This window comes from Pagrus major, chromosome 8 (assembly GCF_040436345.1).
Source record: "Pagrus major chromosome 8, Pma_NU_1.0".
Lineage (NCBI taxonomy): Eukaryota > Metazoa > Chordata > Actinopteri > Spariformes > Sparidae > Pagrus > Pagrus major.
This window is the reverse complement of record NC_133222.1, coordinates 25,317,965-25,334,906: the sequence shown is the minus strand read 5'-3', so window position 1 is coordinate 25,334,906 and position 16,942 is coordinate 25,317,965. Positions and strand designations below refer to the sequence as shown.

General features: G+C 39.3%; 1 protein-coding gene across 1 annotated transcript in view; it reads left to right on the top strand.

The window, feature by feature from the left end:
- The first annotated feature begins 5,066 nt into the window (after positions 1–5,066).
- lrp5 (low density lipoprotein receptor-related protein 5) overlaps positions 5,067–16,942 on the top strand; it is a 78,979-nt gene continuing 67,103 nt past the window's right edge. Inside the window, exon 1 of the mRNA XM_073472417.1 lies at positions 5,067–5,282. Coding sequence (XP_073328518.1) covers positions 5,198–5,282 — 85 coding nt within the window. The 5' untranslated portion in view covers positions 5,067–5,197. The remainder of the gene's footprint in view (positions 5,283–16,942) is intronic.

The following is a 16,942-nucleotide window of genomic DNA, read 5'->3' as shown; positions in this document are numbered from 1 at the left end:
TTTAACAATATTAACACCTTTTGCGCATATCTTAAGATTTAGGAATACACTAAAAATACTTTCTACAGTTCTGAAGGTTACAGTTGAAAGTTAAATTACTCTAACATTAAAGGATAAAAGTAAGTTACAATGCGTTCAACTCAACTCCAGTAAAAACTAGAATGCTGGGTGCTGAATCTTCAATGAAGTGAAAAATCCCAAAAAAGAGACAAGGACAGCACTCACAGTCGAATACTTATTATTGCCACACGGACGTTTCGGACAAGACGCCCTTCTTCAGTGTGTAACCCAGCCAGATTACACGCTGGAAAAGGACATCTTGTGTGGCAATAATACAAATATTCGAGTGAGTGCTGTCCTTGTTTCTCTTTTTGGATATAACATTAAAGGGAAAGTTCCGATTTTTTGAAATGGCAGTATGTGGTACTTATCTATAGTTAGTGTATTACCTATAGTTGATGGTGGTCGGCACACCCTGAGTTTGGAGAAACAGCAGGCGTGCTGGTATAGGAAGCTTAAGAATGTACTGCTTTGGACGAGGTCACTAGCAAAACATATTTTAACAAACTAAAAGAAGGCCTACCTAAAAAGTAATTATCACTTTAGGTGTTTGCTAGATTTCAAATATTTTAATTGCTTTGCAATTTATATCCATTTTGCTCTCTCCACAGCCACTAGACTCCTCTGACAAAAGCAGATGCAACAGATCATAACACAGCCTTTTGCCAATTCGGGTAGTGCCCCATCTCTGCTCTGCTTAATGTCTGTCTGGACTCTTCTCCCACAGTGAAACACACAGGCAGCAGAGAGGACAGGAAAAGGGCATTAGAAAGCAGGACTGTAAATGATGGCAAAACTCAGTAAAGTCTCTCACACTGACCACAAAATGAAACAAGTGCAAATATTTTAGGTAAATAAGATAAAATATTAACTTTCTCTCTTTCAATTCGGGCATGCGGTCCCGTTGGGGGGTCAGGCGGCATGTGTATAAATGTGAACTGCATAGAATCGGATATATCTGAAACTGGCCGGTCACTGGTTATGGCCAGTCATGCTGAACAGCAGCCAATTCTGGTCTTATTCTTAACTTGCATAACCTGATAGCTTCTGCTCCCTTTTGGAAAGCACCTGAGAGCACTGTTTTTCATTAATTTTTTTATGATGTGATTTCAGATGTTTCTGTGGAATCCACCCAACCAGTGGAAAGAGATGGCAAAGGTGGTCAGCCAAAGAAGTGGTAAGGTGCGTGAAACAACAGCTTAGCCAATCCCCACGTCTAGTTTCTCAGGCGATTGATGGACTTTGAATGGCTTTGAGCATATGTACAGATAATAACTTTTCTCTACCCCACTGTGTACAGAAATTGTTCTTAATGTAACAGTTTTAAAAGTTAAACTTAAAAGTTAAATAATTCTAACATTAAAGGGTTAGTTCAGATGTTTTTAAGTGTGGTACTTATCCATAGTCATCCATAGTTTACCTACAGTAGATGGTGTTCAGCATGCCCACAGTTTAGAGAAGTCAAGCTATGCAATGCCATCTACTCTATGTAATACTCTGACTATGGATAAATATCTCATACAACCCCAGCTCAAAAAATCCAAACTAACCCTTTAATCTTTGTTCTTAGTAGATTTCTACCTCAGGTCCTGATTTCAGGTTAGGCATTAGAGCCCGTATTGTCAGTTTTAATATTGTTTGTTCTTAATAAATGTTTACCTCAGGTCCAGATTTCAGATAGGTCTATTGAGTCTATATGGTAAGTTTCAGTAATGCGTGTTCTCACTAGATTTCTACCTCTTGTCCTGATGTTAGATTGGGCCTTTAGGGCTGTATGGCTGGTTTCAAAATGATTGACTTTGTTGCAACTCTGTATAATGTCAATTCCATTGAGTGGTTGACATCAGGGAATGTTTGATGCAGTGTGATTATTGTGAAATATTCAAGTTAAAGTCATCTTTCCTATTATTAAGTTCCTCAAAAAGTTTTAATACATTTTGTTTGCTGATGCTCTGACTGTTTTTTGTTGGGTTTTTTTGTGAACAGGTTAAGGTATTCGCATGTGATGTTGATTCATTTTTTATTAATAGCAAACATAGTCTCATTCAACACACTCAACAATAATTTACATAAATTTTAAAGCGGTTAATATAAAAACCATCGTCTAAAAAGACGGTTAGCAAGGCTTCAGCTATATCGGCGGCGCAATCTAAGTGAGCCTGATGTCATCGTTAACTACATAGCTGACCAGCTACGAGGTCCCGGGCGTCTCCATAATCTCAGGCCTATCATATCACAGTCATTATCTCGAGATCTCGAATTAATTATATCTTTATCTCGGGAAAACAAAGTTTCGTTATCTCAAGATCTCGAGAAAATTATCCCATTATCCCTCAGGAAAACGGCAGTTGTTATTTCGAGATAATAACTCGAGATCTCGAGAAAACAAATGAAATTAACTCGTTATCACGGGAAAACAGAGGAAATAAAATGTATGAATGCATGGCCCTTTAGGGCTTCGGTATAAAAGGTATCCTGTAATATACTGTAATTGTATTTACAGTAATTACCTGAAATTTTACAATACTTTATTGGCAACTTTTCTTGCACATCTAAAATGCAAAATTGGAACCAAAACACTTCATATACATATCATGATCAATGCTGACAACAATTTCTCGCCTGATAATAACACTTTCTCATAAACAGTTGGTACTGCACTTAGTGTCCCTATTGTCTCAGTAGTATCTTTTAATTTTTTGATTCATTTAGCATAAACCAAGAATTCTTCACAACAAAATAAGGTAACCTCTTCATTGCATGGATTTTGCTGTCTTACAATATATACCAAAGAAATGTATTAGAAGCTGAAACATACTTCAGTATGCTTCTTTTTGTGCCACTTTTGCACAGAGAAAGCGTACAAAATGAAACATAGTCATTTTAGTAATCCAATAGAAAACTATACATATTTACAATACACACTTGCATAGGATAGCAACAGACATAGAAATCGTCAAAACACCTTTAATGGAAAGGTGTGCAGTATGATAAACAATATAGTTGATTTAAATAGAGTTGGAACAAGTTATGAACCTTATCAGGCAATAAGCCATACCTTCAGTGATTCTTCTTCTATAAATCTGTTGGTTTGATTAAAGCAGTGTATTTTTGGCTTACTGAAAATACTACTTTTTCTTTAATTGTGATGCTATTCTTTGGTTGGATATTGTTGCTCACAGATAGATCTAACTCCCTGGTCAAACACCCCATGTAAGCAAAAATATAAACTGAAATGATAAAACTAGTTTTTTTCACTCAGGACCCCTCTACAAGAAAGAGCTTATCTTATTATTACCTAATAATACCTGCATTGTTAGGTAATAATGCAGGTATTGCCTTAAATGAAGGCCCCTATCATTTCTGTTTATAATGTGCTTTGGTGGTGAATACTGCATTAGCAAACAAATGTGCTATGAATTAAATAACCACAAACTAATTGCCACACAGAGAACAACTGCACTGGGGCTTTGCCATTCTTGTCCCTTGTCTTAAACAGGAACTAACTGGTCTATATAAAGTAGTTAAAGTTAAACAATATAAAGTATGGTGTTTTTTTGTATCTGTAATCTTCAAGACATTTACTTTTTCCTTTATCTTATTTCTTTTGTTTTATAAAAAAAATTTCAGTCCAGAGAGAACACAAATTTGATAGACAGCATCAGAAACTTTCACATATGTAAATGATAAACTGGGAAAATGTAAACCAATTGAAAATTGAAATGCTCATAATCCATTAAGGATTAAATCAGAGATTTGAATCCCTAACTCCAATTTAATTTTAAATTTCAGTTGCAATGAAGAGCTTGTAAGCTTTTGGCAGTTAGATTAGTTATTATATAGCCTGTATTAAATAATCATAGATTGTGTTTCTAAAGTTTAAAAAACAAATAATTGTTGAAAGCTTCACATAGAATATTTGGAGATACATTACTAAGTGGAGAAGACATCAGACAAATAATTGTTTCTCTTTCAGCAACTCCGGTTGTCAACTGATGCTCTTATAGACATATAGACCTATACACAAGTCATCATTGTTTTTTTCATGCTACGCCAGCGATAAATGCATCTTCACTATGAGGACAGGATTTTAGAGATAGCCTACTACATGCTGTCACTGCACCATGATGTCTCTGGTCATGGAACAGCTCCAACAGCTCCTTAAACAAGTCTATTTTCTGGGCCTACATGTTAAAAACACGTCCATACCAGCACGGAGGTAAGTCAAATGCTACTAATGTTTTCTCTGGGTAAATATACACGTCTGCTTTTGTAACCTATGCAAGAAATGTGCCTGTAACTCTGGTGAGGGATTACATAGAAAGAGAACTGTACTTACAGTGTAAGTGTTCTAATTGTTTAATTCTGTCTCGCAGGGGCTTTGTAGGCAACTGTAGCCTATGGTTGTGTACAGTTCAGACTGAATTGATGTATTAGTTGTTTTAGGGTTAGTGCATTCATAAAAAGCAGCAACAGTAATTGGAAACAGGATTTCTAATTGTTTTGATAAAGTGACATTATAATAGAGGCGCAATGATCAGCTTCTTCATTAATTGTTTGCTAGAGATTTAAAATGTAAGCTAGTTTTCCAGTATTTATTTCGGCTATCTAAAGAATCTGACTCCATTGTGTCTCTTCATTTCTGAGACCGAATCTATGCGCTAAACAATCAATAACTAAAGTATGTTAATTGGCGATTCACTTTGCTGAATTGTGTGCAGGTTCATTTTAAAAGGAGCTAGCCTTTTGAAACCTTGCCTCAGAACTGCGCTGTAAACGACAGAAAGCAACAGCCCAACGTTTAGTCTGCTCTCTTTGAGTCTACATCAGAACATTAACACAAACTACTCATAAAAAATGCTGCCTCGTGTCGGATGACGTCACTCCACGTCCGCCTGCCCTTTCTCTCCGTGCGCGAGCTCGACAGTCCAAAGTATAAAGTAGCGCGAGCGCCTTATCTGGGGGGGAAAGTATAGTCCAAAGAGAGGGACACACACAGAGGCGCACACACACTCGTGCATATACATATTGGGCCGCTGAACGGAACACAGGCCCAGTTGTGTACATGTACACACGGAGAATTGGACATCTTTACAACTTAATTAAGGAGTAAATACCCGAAAATGGAGTGGGAGTTATGGATTTAAAGCGTAGAGGACTTGAAATGGGCGGTCTGCTGCTGCTGTTTCTGCTGCGGAGTTGTCTGCTGTCGGCGGTTGACGGTACGTTGACTTTTTGTTCACAACCTGGATCCTTAGGGAACAAGGAGTTAGGAGCCACCGGGACGCAATATGATAATAAGCTAGTAGTTAATATGCTGTGGTCCAGTGGTGTCTGAGCACTTCACTCACCCACATTCACACGAACTAGAAGGCTAGCTGTGATTCCTTGTCTTAAAGTTTGGGTTTTTATGTCTCAAGGGCACAACACCACTACTGTTGAAATGGAAGTGTCGAAACTTTGCATTGGTACGTGCGACACACTGGGAGGAAAGCCAGTGTAATAACTAAGCTCTCCATGCTTCGCTCAGCCGGTGTAGTTTAGGAGTTTGTGTCGGAGCAGGAATGAAGTTTGAAGGCAGCCTGGGCTATTTTCTCGGGCCTCGGCAGCTCCAGCCATTCCTGCTTGGTGTCGGGTGTCAAGCAGACTTTATGCTTTCTTAGTGAAAAAGAAGCCGGGTTGTGTATGTAGGAAACTGAACGCTGCTGGTCACGTTTAAGATTTTGCCCTCAGTCAGGATCAATGCCTTTGTAAGCCTTACTTTCTCCACTGGCTGATTTGCGGTCTTACTATTTCATGTGAAGCTGCCCAGTCAGAGGCGGAGCTTAGCTTTCTCTCATATGGATGTAAGGCATTAACTTACATCAGTCCTTAAGGCTAGCCTGTTTTTGTCTCCTCGCATGTTGAAACTAAAGCTTCATATTTCATAGTTCAATAGCCCATGTAGCTATAACCCACCTCTACAACTAACTCTCTCAGTGGTCCATTAACGTCAAAGATCTGCTGCTGAGAAGCCTAACATTTTCATAAAAACCATCTTTGCTTTGCTTTGAACTTTACCAGCCATTTCCTAATATGACTTTCAGTATCAGTAAGATACTAGTTATCCTAGTGGTGCACACCACTAGTTTCATAGGAAAAGGATGGGAAACAATGAGTTTATCCTCCACAGACCTGCCCTGTCCACTCTTGATATATTTTATAGAAAAGAATTTGCTGAGTCTGCATCCTTATTATGTCTTTGTGAAACCTGTTAAACGTGACTGTGTGTAGAGTCCTATGGGACTCAGCACTCAAATCATTAGTAACTAAAGTGTTTTAATGTGTACTTGCTAAATTCTTAAGAAATCTGATGATTGGAATGATTAAAAGGTAATAATGATGTTAAAAAACTTGACTTTGTTAATAAGGTGTCTAGCTGAGACAAAAGAACAAAGGAAATGTATCCACGGGGTCTGTGCCTATTGACAGGGATACTGTAGCAAACAAACAAACAAACAAACAAACAAACACAAACTATCTATCTATCTATCTATCTATCTATCTATCTATCTATCTAAACTTTACTTGGGTTTTCACTGGATTTTCATTGAGACAAAGCTGGTGAAGGCTGGAGAACTTGCATGCCATGTGTGGCATCGACATTTTGTGCACACACCTTTATATCGGCAAATGTAAAAATCACAACAGACAAACATGTTCATGGGGATTTAAATATTATACCAAGATGGAACAAAAAGATTAAAAACAATTACCATACATTACCATGATCTTACAGAATGTTTACCGTCACTCAAAAAATAAATGTATGCATTTTTGTCAGTATATTCTACAAAGGCAGTGGCCAATAATTCAAAGGGATTTTGCCATTGAGTTCGATCCTGTTTACTCAACGTAACATTTACCTACATTCTACCATGTCCCTAATGATTCTTACTAAAGGAAGGTCAAGGGTCAACACCAGAAATTATTGACAAAAGCATCGTAACCAATTTGGATAACTATACAATCCCAATAATGAACTCTTTACAATTCCTCCCCCCCTTTTAGAACACTGGGAACTGTATGCTTACATTAATCATAAGAAAATCCTGTATTGATCCCCAGAGGGGACATTCAGTTACTACAGCAGCAACATGGCCAGAATAAGTACAACTGAATATAGGGAAGTGAAAAATAAAAAACAGTTGTAAGAGTACTTTACTAGAGGTCGACCGATTAATCAGTTTGGCCGATTAATTGGCACCGATAGGAACTTTTACAAACTATTGTTATTGGCTGAACTTGTATATATAGTTAGATAGTTGCAGATGGCTGCGCAGCCTACACTGACCACGCTGGGGAGTACGTACCCATTTTGCATGGAGGATACGTCCTGATATCATTTATATTTAAATGAAAGTTAACTTTATATAAGACAGCTTTATTCATACATTACTTAACATTATGAGTATTGGTTATAGTATGGATGGAATTATTATACATTAGACTGCTGACTGATTAACTGCTAATGTAACTCTGCCGAAAACACATTGGGTGTGTCTGAAATCATTCACTCATTCCCTACTCCCTAGTTACTACATAGGGAGTCCAACATAGTGGACTATATAGGGAGCTCATCGGCAGAAAGAAAAAAGCACTTTCGGACACTACTCAGGCGCCATTAATTCACTGCTGTCACACAGTTGAAACGTCATACATCAACGCCGGTTGTGGACTATCCATAATAAATACTTAAATATATATTATAATGAGTATTTAAAAAGTATACCATTAATATTGAGTCAAAACACAAGCATTTTAATGTACATCCGGATTATATATATATATATATATATATATATATATATATATATATATATATATATACCATATATATGTATGTGTATACACACAATTTTCCTGCCACATCCTTTGTCTCTTTTATTTCTTTTATCCTTTACCGTGCGATCAAAGAGCTATAGTTAGACCCCATTTACCTCGCAACTGCACACAAGTCTCAGAGCAATGCATGATGGTAAATATTGCTTGGTTAGTGACCATTGGTTGTACACTACTTTTCGCGATGCATTGTGGGATACTTTGAGTCCACTATATAGGGTATAATAATTCCCACTGGACATTCGGACAGCACTACAAAATGGCGTACTCACTATGTAGTGCACTATATAGGGAGTAGTGAGTGATTTCGGACACAGCCAGTGTCTCTGTTTTGCTAGCAGCTGTATATTGACTCCTGATAATCTAAAGTAAACAAATTGACACAGACTTTGGTAACTGCTGTACATTAATGTTAGATATGCAGCAGCCATACATACTTATTGTCAGGTTTTCCCATTCATTTTAATGAGGGCTTTCCGTTTTGGTTGCGGTGGTGCTGGGCGCAGGGGGCTCTGCAAAACTACACAGCCGGCTGTGACGAAGAAGTTGAGTCCGACACGATCTGGTGTTCAATCACATAAATGGACGTCCTCCAGCAATTGGCCGCAAGATGCCCACAGGAAGAATAAAGCCTTGTTTACCATGTAGCTTTTGAGAGGATGATCCAGGTCGGGGGTTAAAAGCTGTTCTTCTTCCCTTTTTCTGTCTAATGGGGGTGGCCAAACGGCTTTTTGGAGCAATACCACCAACTTCCGGATTGGGGGCGGGCGAGAGATCCAAAGTTGATGTCAAACCACGGTCCGGCTTATGTTAATTAAATCACGCTCCCACATAGTCGCACAATGCTGTGGTGTTTCACTGCACCACTGGATTTGGTGTGAATGCAGCCTAAGAGAGACTAACATACAGCAGAGATATTTTTTTCATAAAGTAATTCTCCACTCCATGAAATACCTTCTGTGCATTACTCTGGCGATAGGGTTAGAAAATATGGGCAACATTAAATCTTTGCGGTCCTGGGGTAAGGGAAACATTGGAACTGCTGATTTTACAGCAAAGCTGACAAGTGTGGCATTGAAGTCATATCTCTTGCATAGTCTTGCATAGCCAGACCTCTCTCATCCGACCCGTTTTCAGTTTATTCTCCCCACAGGTTATCTAGTCTCAAATATATAACGCAACATCATCACTTAGTCAACGATAGGGATAGGGCACTGAAGGCAGCCAGGCAGGCAGGAACAGGAACCATTCTGTTAATGTTACGTGACTTCATGCACAGACATTAATGGTTTGTAAGAGTGCCATTTAACAATGTAATGGGATACGCAACAGTAATCCTGGCAAGTTCAGCCACAGAACAGCCCATCGTCCATTGTAAATCTAAAGTTACACCATTTTACTTTAGTTACAAAGCCCAAATTTCACTGTAACTTATCACTGAGAGGGTGGTAGGGACTGGGGGAGAGAGAGAGAGGTCCCTAATGTTCAGTTCAGCAGTTCTAATAAGATTGTCCAATTTCGACAGTGTTACATTAAAAAATAAAAAATAAAAACATTTTAAATATGAATATAGCTGACTATGTTGTACCTGTCTAGCTTTCACCAAAAAAAAATCGGCATTTTTATTATATATATAATTTTTTTTAATACCGGCCGATTAATCGGCTATTGGCCTTTTCCTTCTCCCAACTATAGTTATTATATCGGCCTTTAAAAATCCACTATCGGTCGACCTCTAGTCTATACAAACTAAGACACAAATGAAAAAAGAAAAGCAATTCAGGACAACATGACAGGGTCAAGAGACAGTGATGTGATTAATAGCAGCAGAGTCAGCATGACAAGTATATGTAAACAGTTTGCACCACAATAATATAAAAGATTAGGTAGCAAGACTTAGTTTAGGGGTGATGTGGCAAAAAATATTTAATTATCTATGTAATCCATGATCTAAATTGTCTCTTTTCTCAATTTTGAAATGCCCAGTAGACTAGAAACAGCTAAAACTATGAATGTCTCCGTTTGCATTATTAAAACATAATATCTTATAAAAGTTAGCACAGTTTGGATTTTGCTTAGCCATACTGTGATCTCACATTTCGAGTATTGAACAGCTCTATATGGGATGTAAAGTATATAGTATAGTCCAGTAATGTAATATATTATATTAAATGTAATTTGGTATAGTATAATATCTAATAGTATAGTATAGTATCATGTAAAACATAATATGTATAATATATAACAACATAAATAAAAGTATACATCAGCCAACAGTCCAACAGTCAATGGAGAGGGGAAAGATTGTGAGAGTCACTGTGGAAATTTTGTGCCTTTGTGTCAGAGTGATGCCAGTCTGCGGTTTCCATTGCTGTTGTACACTCTGATAGCAGTGGGTACAGATCAGCACCTAGATGGGATGATCTAGTTGCTCAAAGAGCTTCATGGCTGCCACAGGTCATCATGGAGAGGGTGAGACAGGTGTGCCTGGCTCTTATTGGTCCTGAGAAAAGACTAATGATGTCCTAATGCTGCATTCCAGATACATGGGAGACCACTCGCCCGAGTTGCAAAGTGGGAAATCTCGCAGCTGTCTCGCGACATTTCACCGAGGCACGCCCCCTTTTGGTCGGAATATCCACTGTCCGACTCGGTGCTCCTGAGATTACACCGAGTAGAGCGAGGATAGACAAACAACTAGACAAACAAAGATGGCTGCTCTCGTAACTGATGTATTTTCTTTGTATTTGTACCAAGTTGGTTGTTTTAATGTCGATTTTAAATGCTCTTACACACTTGATTACATTGCTGCTTTAATCCAGTCACCAATTTATGCATTGCACGGTCTTGCTGTGCGTGCAATACAATGTAAAGTTTTGTTTTTGAGCTGTTTGCTAAAGAGGCTAATGTAGCTAACAATAACAATAACAATGACTAGCCTGCTACTGCCCTGATGGCGTCCTTGTTCTTCCGACTCGTCGTGTAGCGATGACAAACGGAAACGCTATTTGTGCTACAAGCCAGGAAATGACGTCACGTTCTCGCATAAGAGCAACTCGGGTAAGTGGTCTCCTATGTAACTGGAATGCAGCATAAGTTTGGCACTAAGGTGACCACATGTACGCACACTTCACACCCACTAGCCAAAATCACCAAAGTAGTGTCAGCACACTGCCAGGCAAACATCACAGTTTTCTGTGTGTGTGTGTTTGTGTCTGTGTGTTATAGACTCTAAGATCACTCAATAAATGGTAGTGTTTTTCATAAATCATACTCGGACCGGGTCTGCACTACGCTGTCTTATCTTTAAAACCCTGTTTTGGTGTGAAATAACACACTAGCGTTTCCACGGTAAATCACCTGAACGAAAGAAAAACAGCTAAATGTCTTCAAAGAGCGGGACAGACAGCAAGGCTCATCAAATAATTATATTATAAATTCAACATTGTCTAAAAAAATCCAGATAAATACAGGTTGATAATAACAGCTGTGCTGTGTAATTGGCTATATTGACATTTAAAATGAGTGATGATTAGAAAAAAGGTAGACATGACAAAGTTGTCTCAACAGCTGGTTACTCTGCTGATGGATTGCCTTCTACTCCTCTATTCATTGTCCTCCTGCTCTCTGTCATCACTTTTATTAATGCAGCCCAAATCACTGTATCGATGTTTACATAATTTTCTGTTCCTGTAGTCAGATATTGAGTATATAGTTATATGATTGCATTGTATACATACTAAATGTCTTTTCCAAGCTGATGTCTTATCTTTGAAAAAGCTCAATTTTGGATGGAGAAAAATGAATCTGGATGGAGAGGTGAAATAAAGAGAAAAAATGTGTTTGCAAATTAAACCAGATTGATGTGGATGTACTTTTAGTTGGCTCCCTTAAAAATTACGTTTAATGCATCAGAGGTGTGAGTTTGACAAATAGTTGGGTCATAGCAAGTCACAGCATCTAGTCCGGGCTAGCCTCTGTTCTACTAACTTCTCTTACTTAACAATTGTCATTCAGCATTTCTTTCCATATTCTAAGAGTGCTTTCACACCTAACCTGTTTAGTTCGGTAAAATGGACCCTGGTGCATTTTACTGGTTAGTGCTGGTGAAGACCAATCAACCAGACTGAGATCACTTGAAATGGTGGGCCTCAGTCCGCTTCCACTCTGGTGCAGTATGTGTTATGAAAGCAAGAGAACCACCCACAGGATTTTTGATACAAGATACACACTGCACGGCCCCAATAAAAAAAGTCACACACTCTAATATTTTGTTGGACCGCTTTTAGCTTTGATTACAGCACGCATCTGTGTGGCATCTTTTTGATAAGCGTATTCAATGCCACAACATTTATTTCTGTCCAGAGTTACATTAATTTTTCGCCAAGATCTTGTATTGATGATGAGAGAGTCAGGCCACTGCGTCAAGTCTTCTCCAGCACCCCAAAAATTCTCAATGGGGTTAAGGTCTGGACTCTGTGGTGGCCAAGTGTGAAAATGATGTTTGAGCCAGATGAATCGTGGCGTTGTCATCTTGGAATATGCCTGTGTCATCAGGGAAGAAAAAATCCACTGATGGAAAAACCTGGTCATTCAGTATATTCAGGTGACATCATTTTTTGGGCATATAACGTTGCTGAACCTGGACCTGACCAACTGAAGCAATCCCAGATAATAACACTGCCCCCACAGGCTTGTACGGTGGGCACTAGGCATGATGGGTGCAGCACATCATCCGCCTCTCTTCTTACCCTGATGTGCCCATCACTCTGGAACAGGGTAAATCTGGACTCATCAGACCACACAACCTTTTTCCATCACTCCAGAGTCCAATCTTTATGCTTCCTAACAAGTTGAAGCCTTTTTTTCCGATTAGCCTCACTGATAAGTGTTTTTTTCTTATGGCTACACAGCTGTTTAGTCCCAATCCAATGAGTTCTCTTTGCATTGTGCATGTGGAAATGCCCTTCCTATCACTATTAAACATAGCTGTGAGTTCTACTGTTCATTTTTTACAATTTGATTTCACCAAAAGTGATCTCCGATCATGATCGCTCAAGATTTTTTTCTTCAAAGATGATGGTTCATCACTATCCTTCCAGGTTTTAATAATGCGTTGGACAGTTCTAAACCCAATTTTAGTAGTTTCAGCAATCTCCTTAGATCTTTTCTTTGCTTCGTCTTTCGGCAAACTGATTAGTGGCGGTTCCCAACACGTCACATAGATGGACGAGTGACACTCCAACACCGCCGGATCCAATGTGAATCCAGCTACCCTGGAATGCTTTCGCTTCAAGTGCTTGAGCATGGCAGAAGTACTGCTTACATCCTACATTGATGCTCGTTATGCAATAGATGTGTGGAAATTTCTCGATTATAAGATGCATCGTGATGCAGACATGGAAGATTCTACATCAATGCAGAGACAGAGCATAATCAAGAGTCTGCAGCTTATGTTGCTTGTTGATTGTCCGGCCTCAGCCGGACGTTGCTCCCATGCTTTAAATTGTTGGCGGACATTTGGCTAATGTTACTTTTGTAGGAGGTAAATCTGAGGAAGTCAGAGATCATCTGCAAGTGATAAAAAAACTCACCGAGTATTTTTTAAAACGGACATCTCGGGGCACATGTCGGATTTTATGAACTTGCAGGGAAGCACGAACTGGACCAGACCCACGCTGAGCGTGACTTCTGCCTCACAACAATTATCAAACACGTTAGCCATTTCCATCGGAGGCTAACATCTGCAGCCATACATATTAACTGAGATCTGAGGAGGCGCTGTCAACTTTGCCGTCCAACTCTGAGAGAGGTGTGTGCAGCAGAGTCAATAAATGCCTTATCTTAAAGCTGCTATATGAAAACAATATCATTGTAGATTACAACAAACGCGTAAGGCACTGCAGATGGATGAATGTTTTGTTTATGTCATGTTTATGTAGTGAAAAGATGCAGCTTTTATTTTGTAGACTGCCGTAGTCTGATTGTCTGAAGGGCTTTCTGAACAAAAGGGGAATTTAAATGATGAAAAAGTAGCTATGTGCAGTAATACAGATCATTGAGGATGCCATACACTGAGATGCATTGCAACAGCTGTATTGTAATAGAATCATGAGGCCAGTGAAGAGTCACACCTCTATTACACAAATCGAATTATTTACATAATCGATTCCCAGCTCTTCTGACTGTGAATAGAAAAAATCATCTTTTGAGCCTGGGCTAGTCTATTTGGGTGGGCCACTCAAAAAATGTCTTTGCCCTGGGAACCCTAGGTATTTTGTCTTTCCACTGTTGAGACCAACCAATAGGTGACTTCCACACTCCTTGTCATTGGCCTGCTCTATATAGACCTGTGCATTCACTGCATTCAGGCTTCGTACACTGAGCCCGTTCTTTTGTTTGGTTGGAGGCACAATCGACACTCAACAAAACAGGACAAGAGCCAGCGGAGGCTGACAGAGAACACAACAACAGCCCCTGATACTTTTCATCACACAACTTTTATTTATTAATGAGAAAATCCAATATTTTTATGAAATGGAACAAACAACCATCATGACATAAATTGATACATGTATTAGAGTTTCTCTTATTCTCACACCTTTTATTGAGTGTTCAACCGCTATTTCAACTTTGCGAATAAAATACAGTTTAAAATTGAGGAAATTGTGATTGCATTAGGAAATAATATGATTGTTTAGTATCAAAAAAGTATTGAGGTCTGATGAAAGCCATTGAATTAGTTGTTAGGCCCCTGGTTGCAGGGAAAGGAAAAGAGTTGGCCAGAAGGGAAATGTGAGGGGCTTCAGGTTAGGAGAAGAGATTTGGTGACAGTGCTGAGGAGGAATGCGAGGAAGAGATTGATATCTTTTCCTGTTTGTGTTGCTCTGGTGTGAAACGCAAGGAGGTTCCGTGGTCTTTGGATTACATACACGCCTGATGATGGGTAGATAGGGAGAGAGGAAATATGTAAGAAAGAGAGGAAAAAGAAAGGGATGAGAGAAAAAATGGTGAGAGGAGAGAGAAAGGAAAGGAAAAGAGGTTAAGGGAAGAAGTGGGGAGGACACAGACAGAAGGAAAGGGGGAGGGAGGGAGAAAAAGGAGAGAAGAAGCAAAGGTGGGAGAAACAAAGGAAGTCTGTGGCGGTCTACCTTGATTTCTCTGGGGTCACACACACACAGTCTGTATAAATATGCTCCCTGCGCTCGTCACACACATTTTTCTTGTCCCAACTGGGGAGGTGTGAAGAAAATCTTTTCCTTCCTTGCAACCCCTCACACACACACACACGCACGCACACACACACACACACACACACACACACACACACACACACACACACACACACACACAGGGGGTTCTCTTAAGATGGGGTCTGATAAGATGTAAAGCGAGGGGGGCTGTTAGTTTTCTCCAAGCAGAACAAAACAGGAGGACTTAGAAGTAGTGTGTGTGTGTGTGTGTGTGTGTGTGTGTGTGTTTGTGTGCAGAAAGGGGTGCAGCAGTGCATTGCCTGTGCTTTAGAAACTTCTTTTGGGACCCTACTCTCTTTTCAAGCTGCCACCTCAGTATGACACCCCCCCCCCCCCCCCACACCCCCCCCCCCCACACACACACACACGCGCACACACACACACACACACACACACACACAGACTCAAGTCACATCTCCCGCTCGTACTTTGATTGTTAATCCCATTTGCAAACTGAAATGAAGTTTTTGGTCTGCTCTTTTGTGTCGAGTTGCACATGAACGCGCGCGCACACACACGCACACACAATTAAAACTCAAAGAGCACCAAATTTCTACGTATTAACCATACATTTGGCACGTTTATATATTACTGTAAAAATAGTGAAATTCACATTCCCCACTAAAGATAACTAAACTACTGTTAATTACACTGAAGTTTGCTACATTCTACTAAACCTACCTACAAACATTTTTTTTTTATTAACTCCTAATTGGGATGCATTCATTCCTTGATGACCTCTAGCTTTTCCTCATGCAGGTGGAATTTTATGATCACCAGTCACATAATCAGATGTCCTTCTTAGACACTTTAGCCCCTTTCAGACAGAGATTCTGCAATAGCGCTGCAACAAAGGCTTGCCTCTACACTGCCTTTGTTTGTTCACACTGAACCAAGCAGCACTGGCATTAGGCCTCTCTAGTGTGTATTTTCATACGGCATGTCGGCTTTGCGGAACCAAAAGAGCCGTGACAGTTACAAGATGCTGTTTATTGGGCCAAGATGTGAGTCGGTAGGAGAGACAGGGTGACAGCAACTTTTCCACGTAAATTCTGCATTTTTTTTCCTCATATAAGATGCCAAAGACACTACCTGCTACCACATTACTGGTGTTTGGTTTTGTGATGTTGCTTTGTGGTTTGAAGTGTAGGACATTTCTCTTTTATTTTGAGTGATATCCAGTGAAGGACCTGGAAAGATGTGGACTGTGGACGCCATCAAAAATCACAGATTTTGCTAAAACACTTGTGTTTTAGGTAATTGTCTTGAGTGACAAAGTATCACTTATTGGGAGAAAAATGTTGCCAGTATTCTGGTACAATAGTTGATTCTAAGATGTGTATGATGTGTTTGATACCATTAGTGCATTTTAAATGTCAGATTAACAGTAGTGAGCTGGGGTGGAAGAGAGTGTCAGGCAGTTGTCTTTTTCAGACAAAATACACATTATGCTGGCTTATCTGCCTGCTGCAGGAATGCCTTTTTGTCATTCAGATATACAGTAGTTATCTAATACATACTTAAATCTTGCATAATGTGTGTTATTCAGTGGTGCGTTGAAAAGTAATTAAATGAAGGAAGATAATGAAGTTCAAGTTTTAAACTTTGTAAACTAATGACAAGTCTAAGGTGGAACTCATTTAATTCTCATATGTTAACATGCTGTGTGTAGATAGTTTTGCTTGAGTGCTATTATTATAAAAACTTCAAAAATGCCTATTTACAGTACAGTGAATCCCACAGGTTTG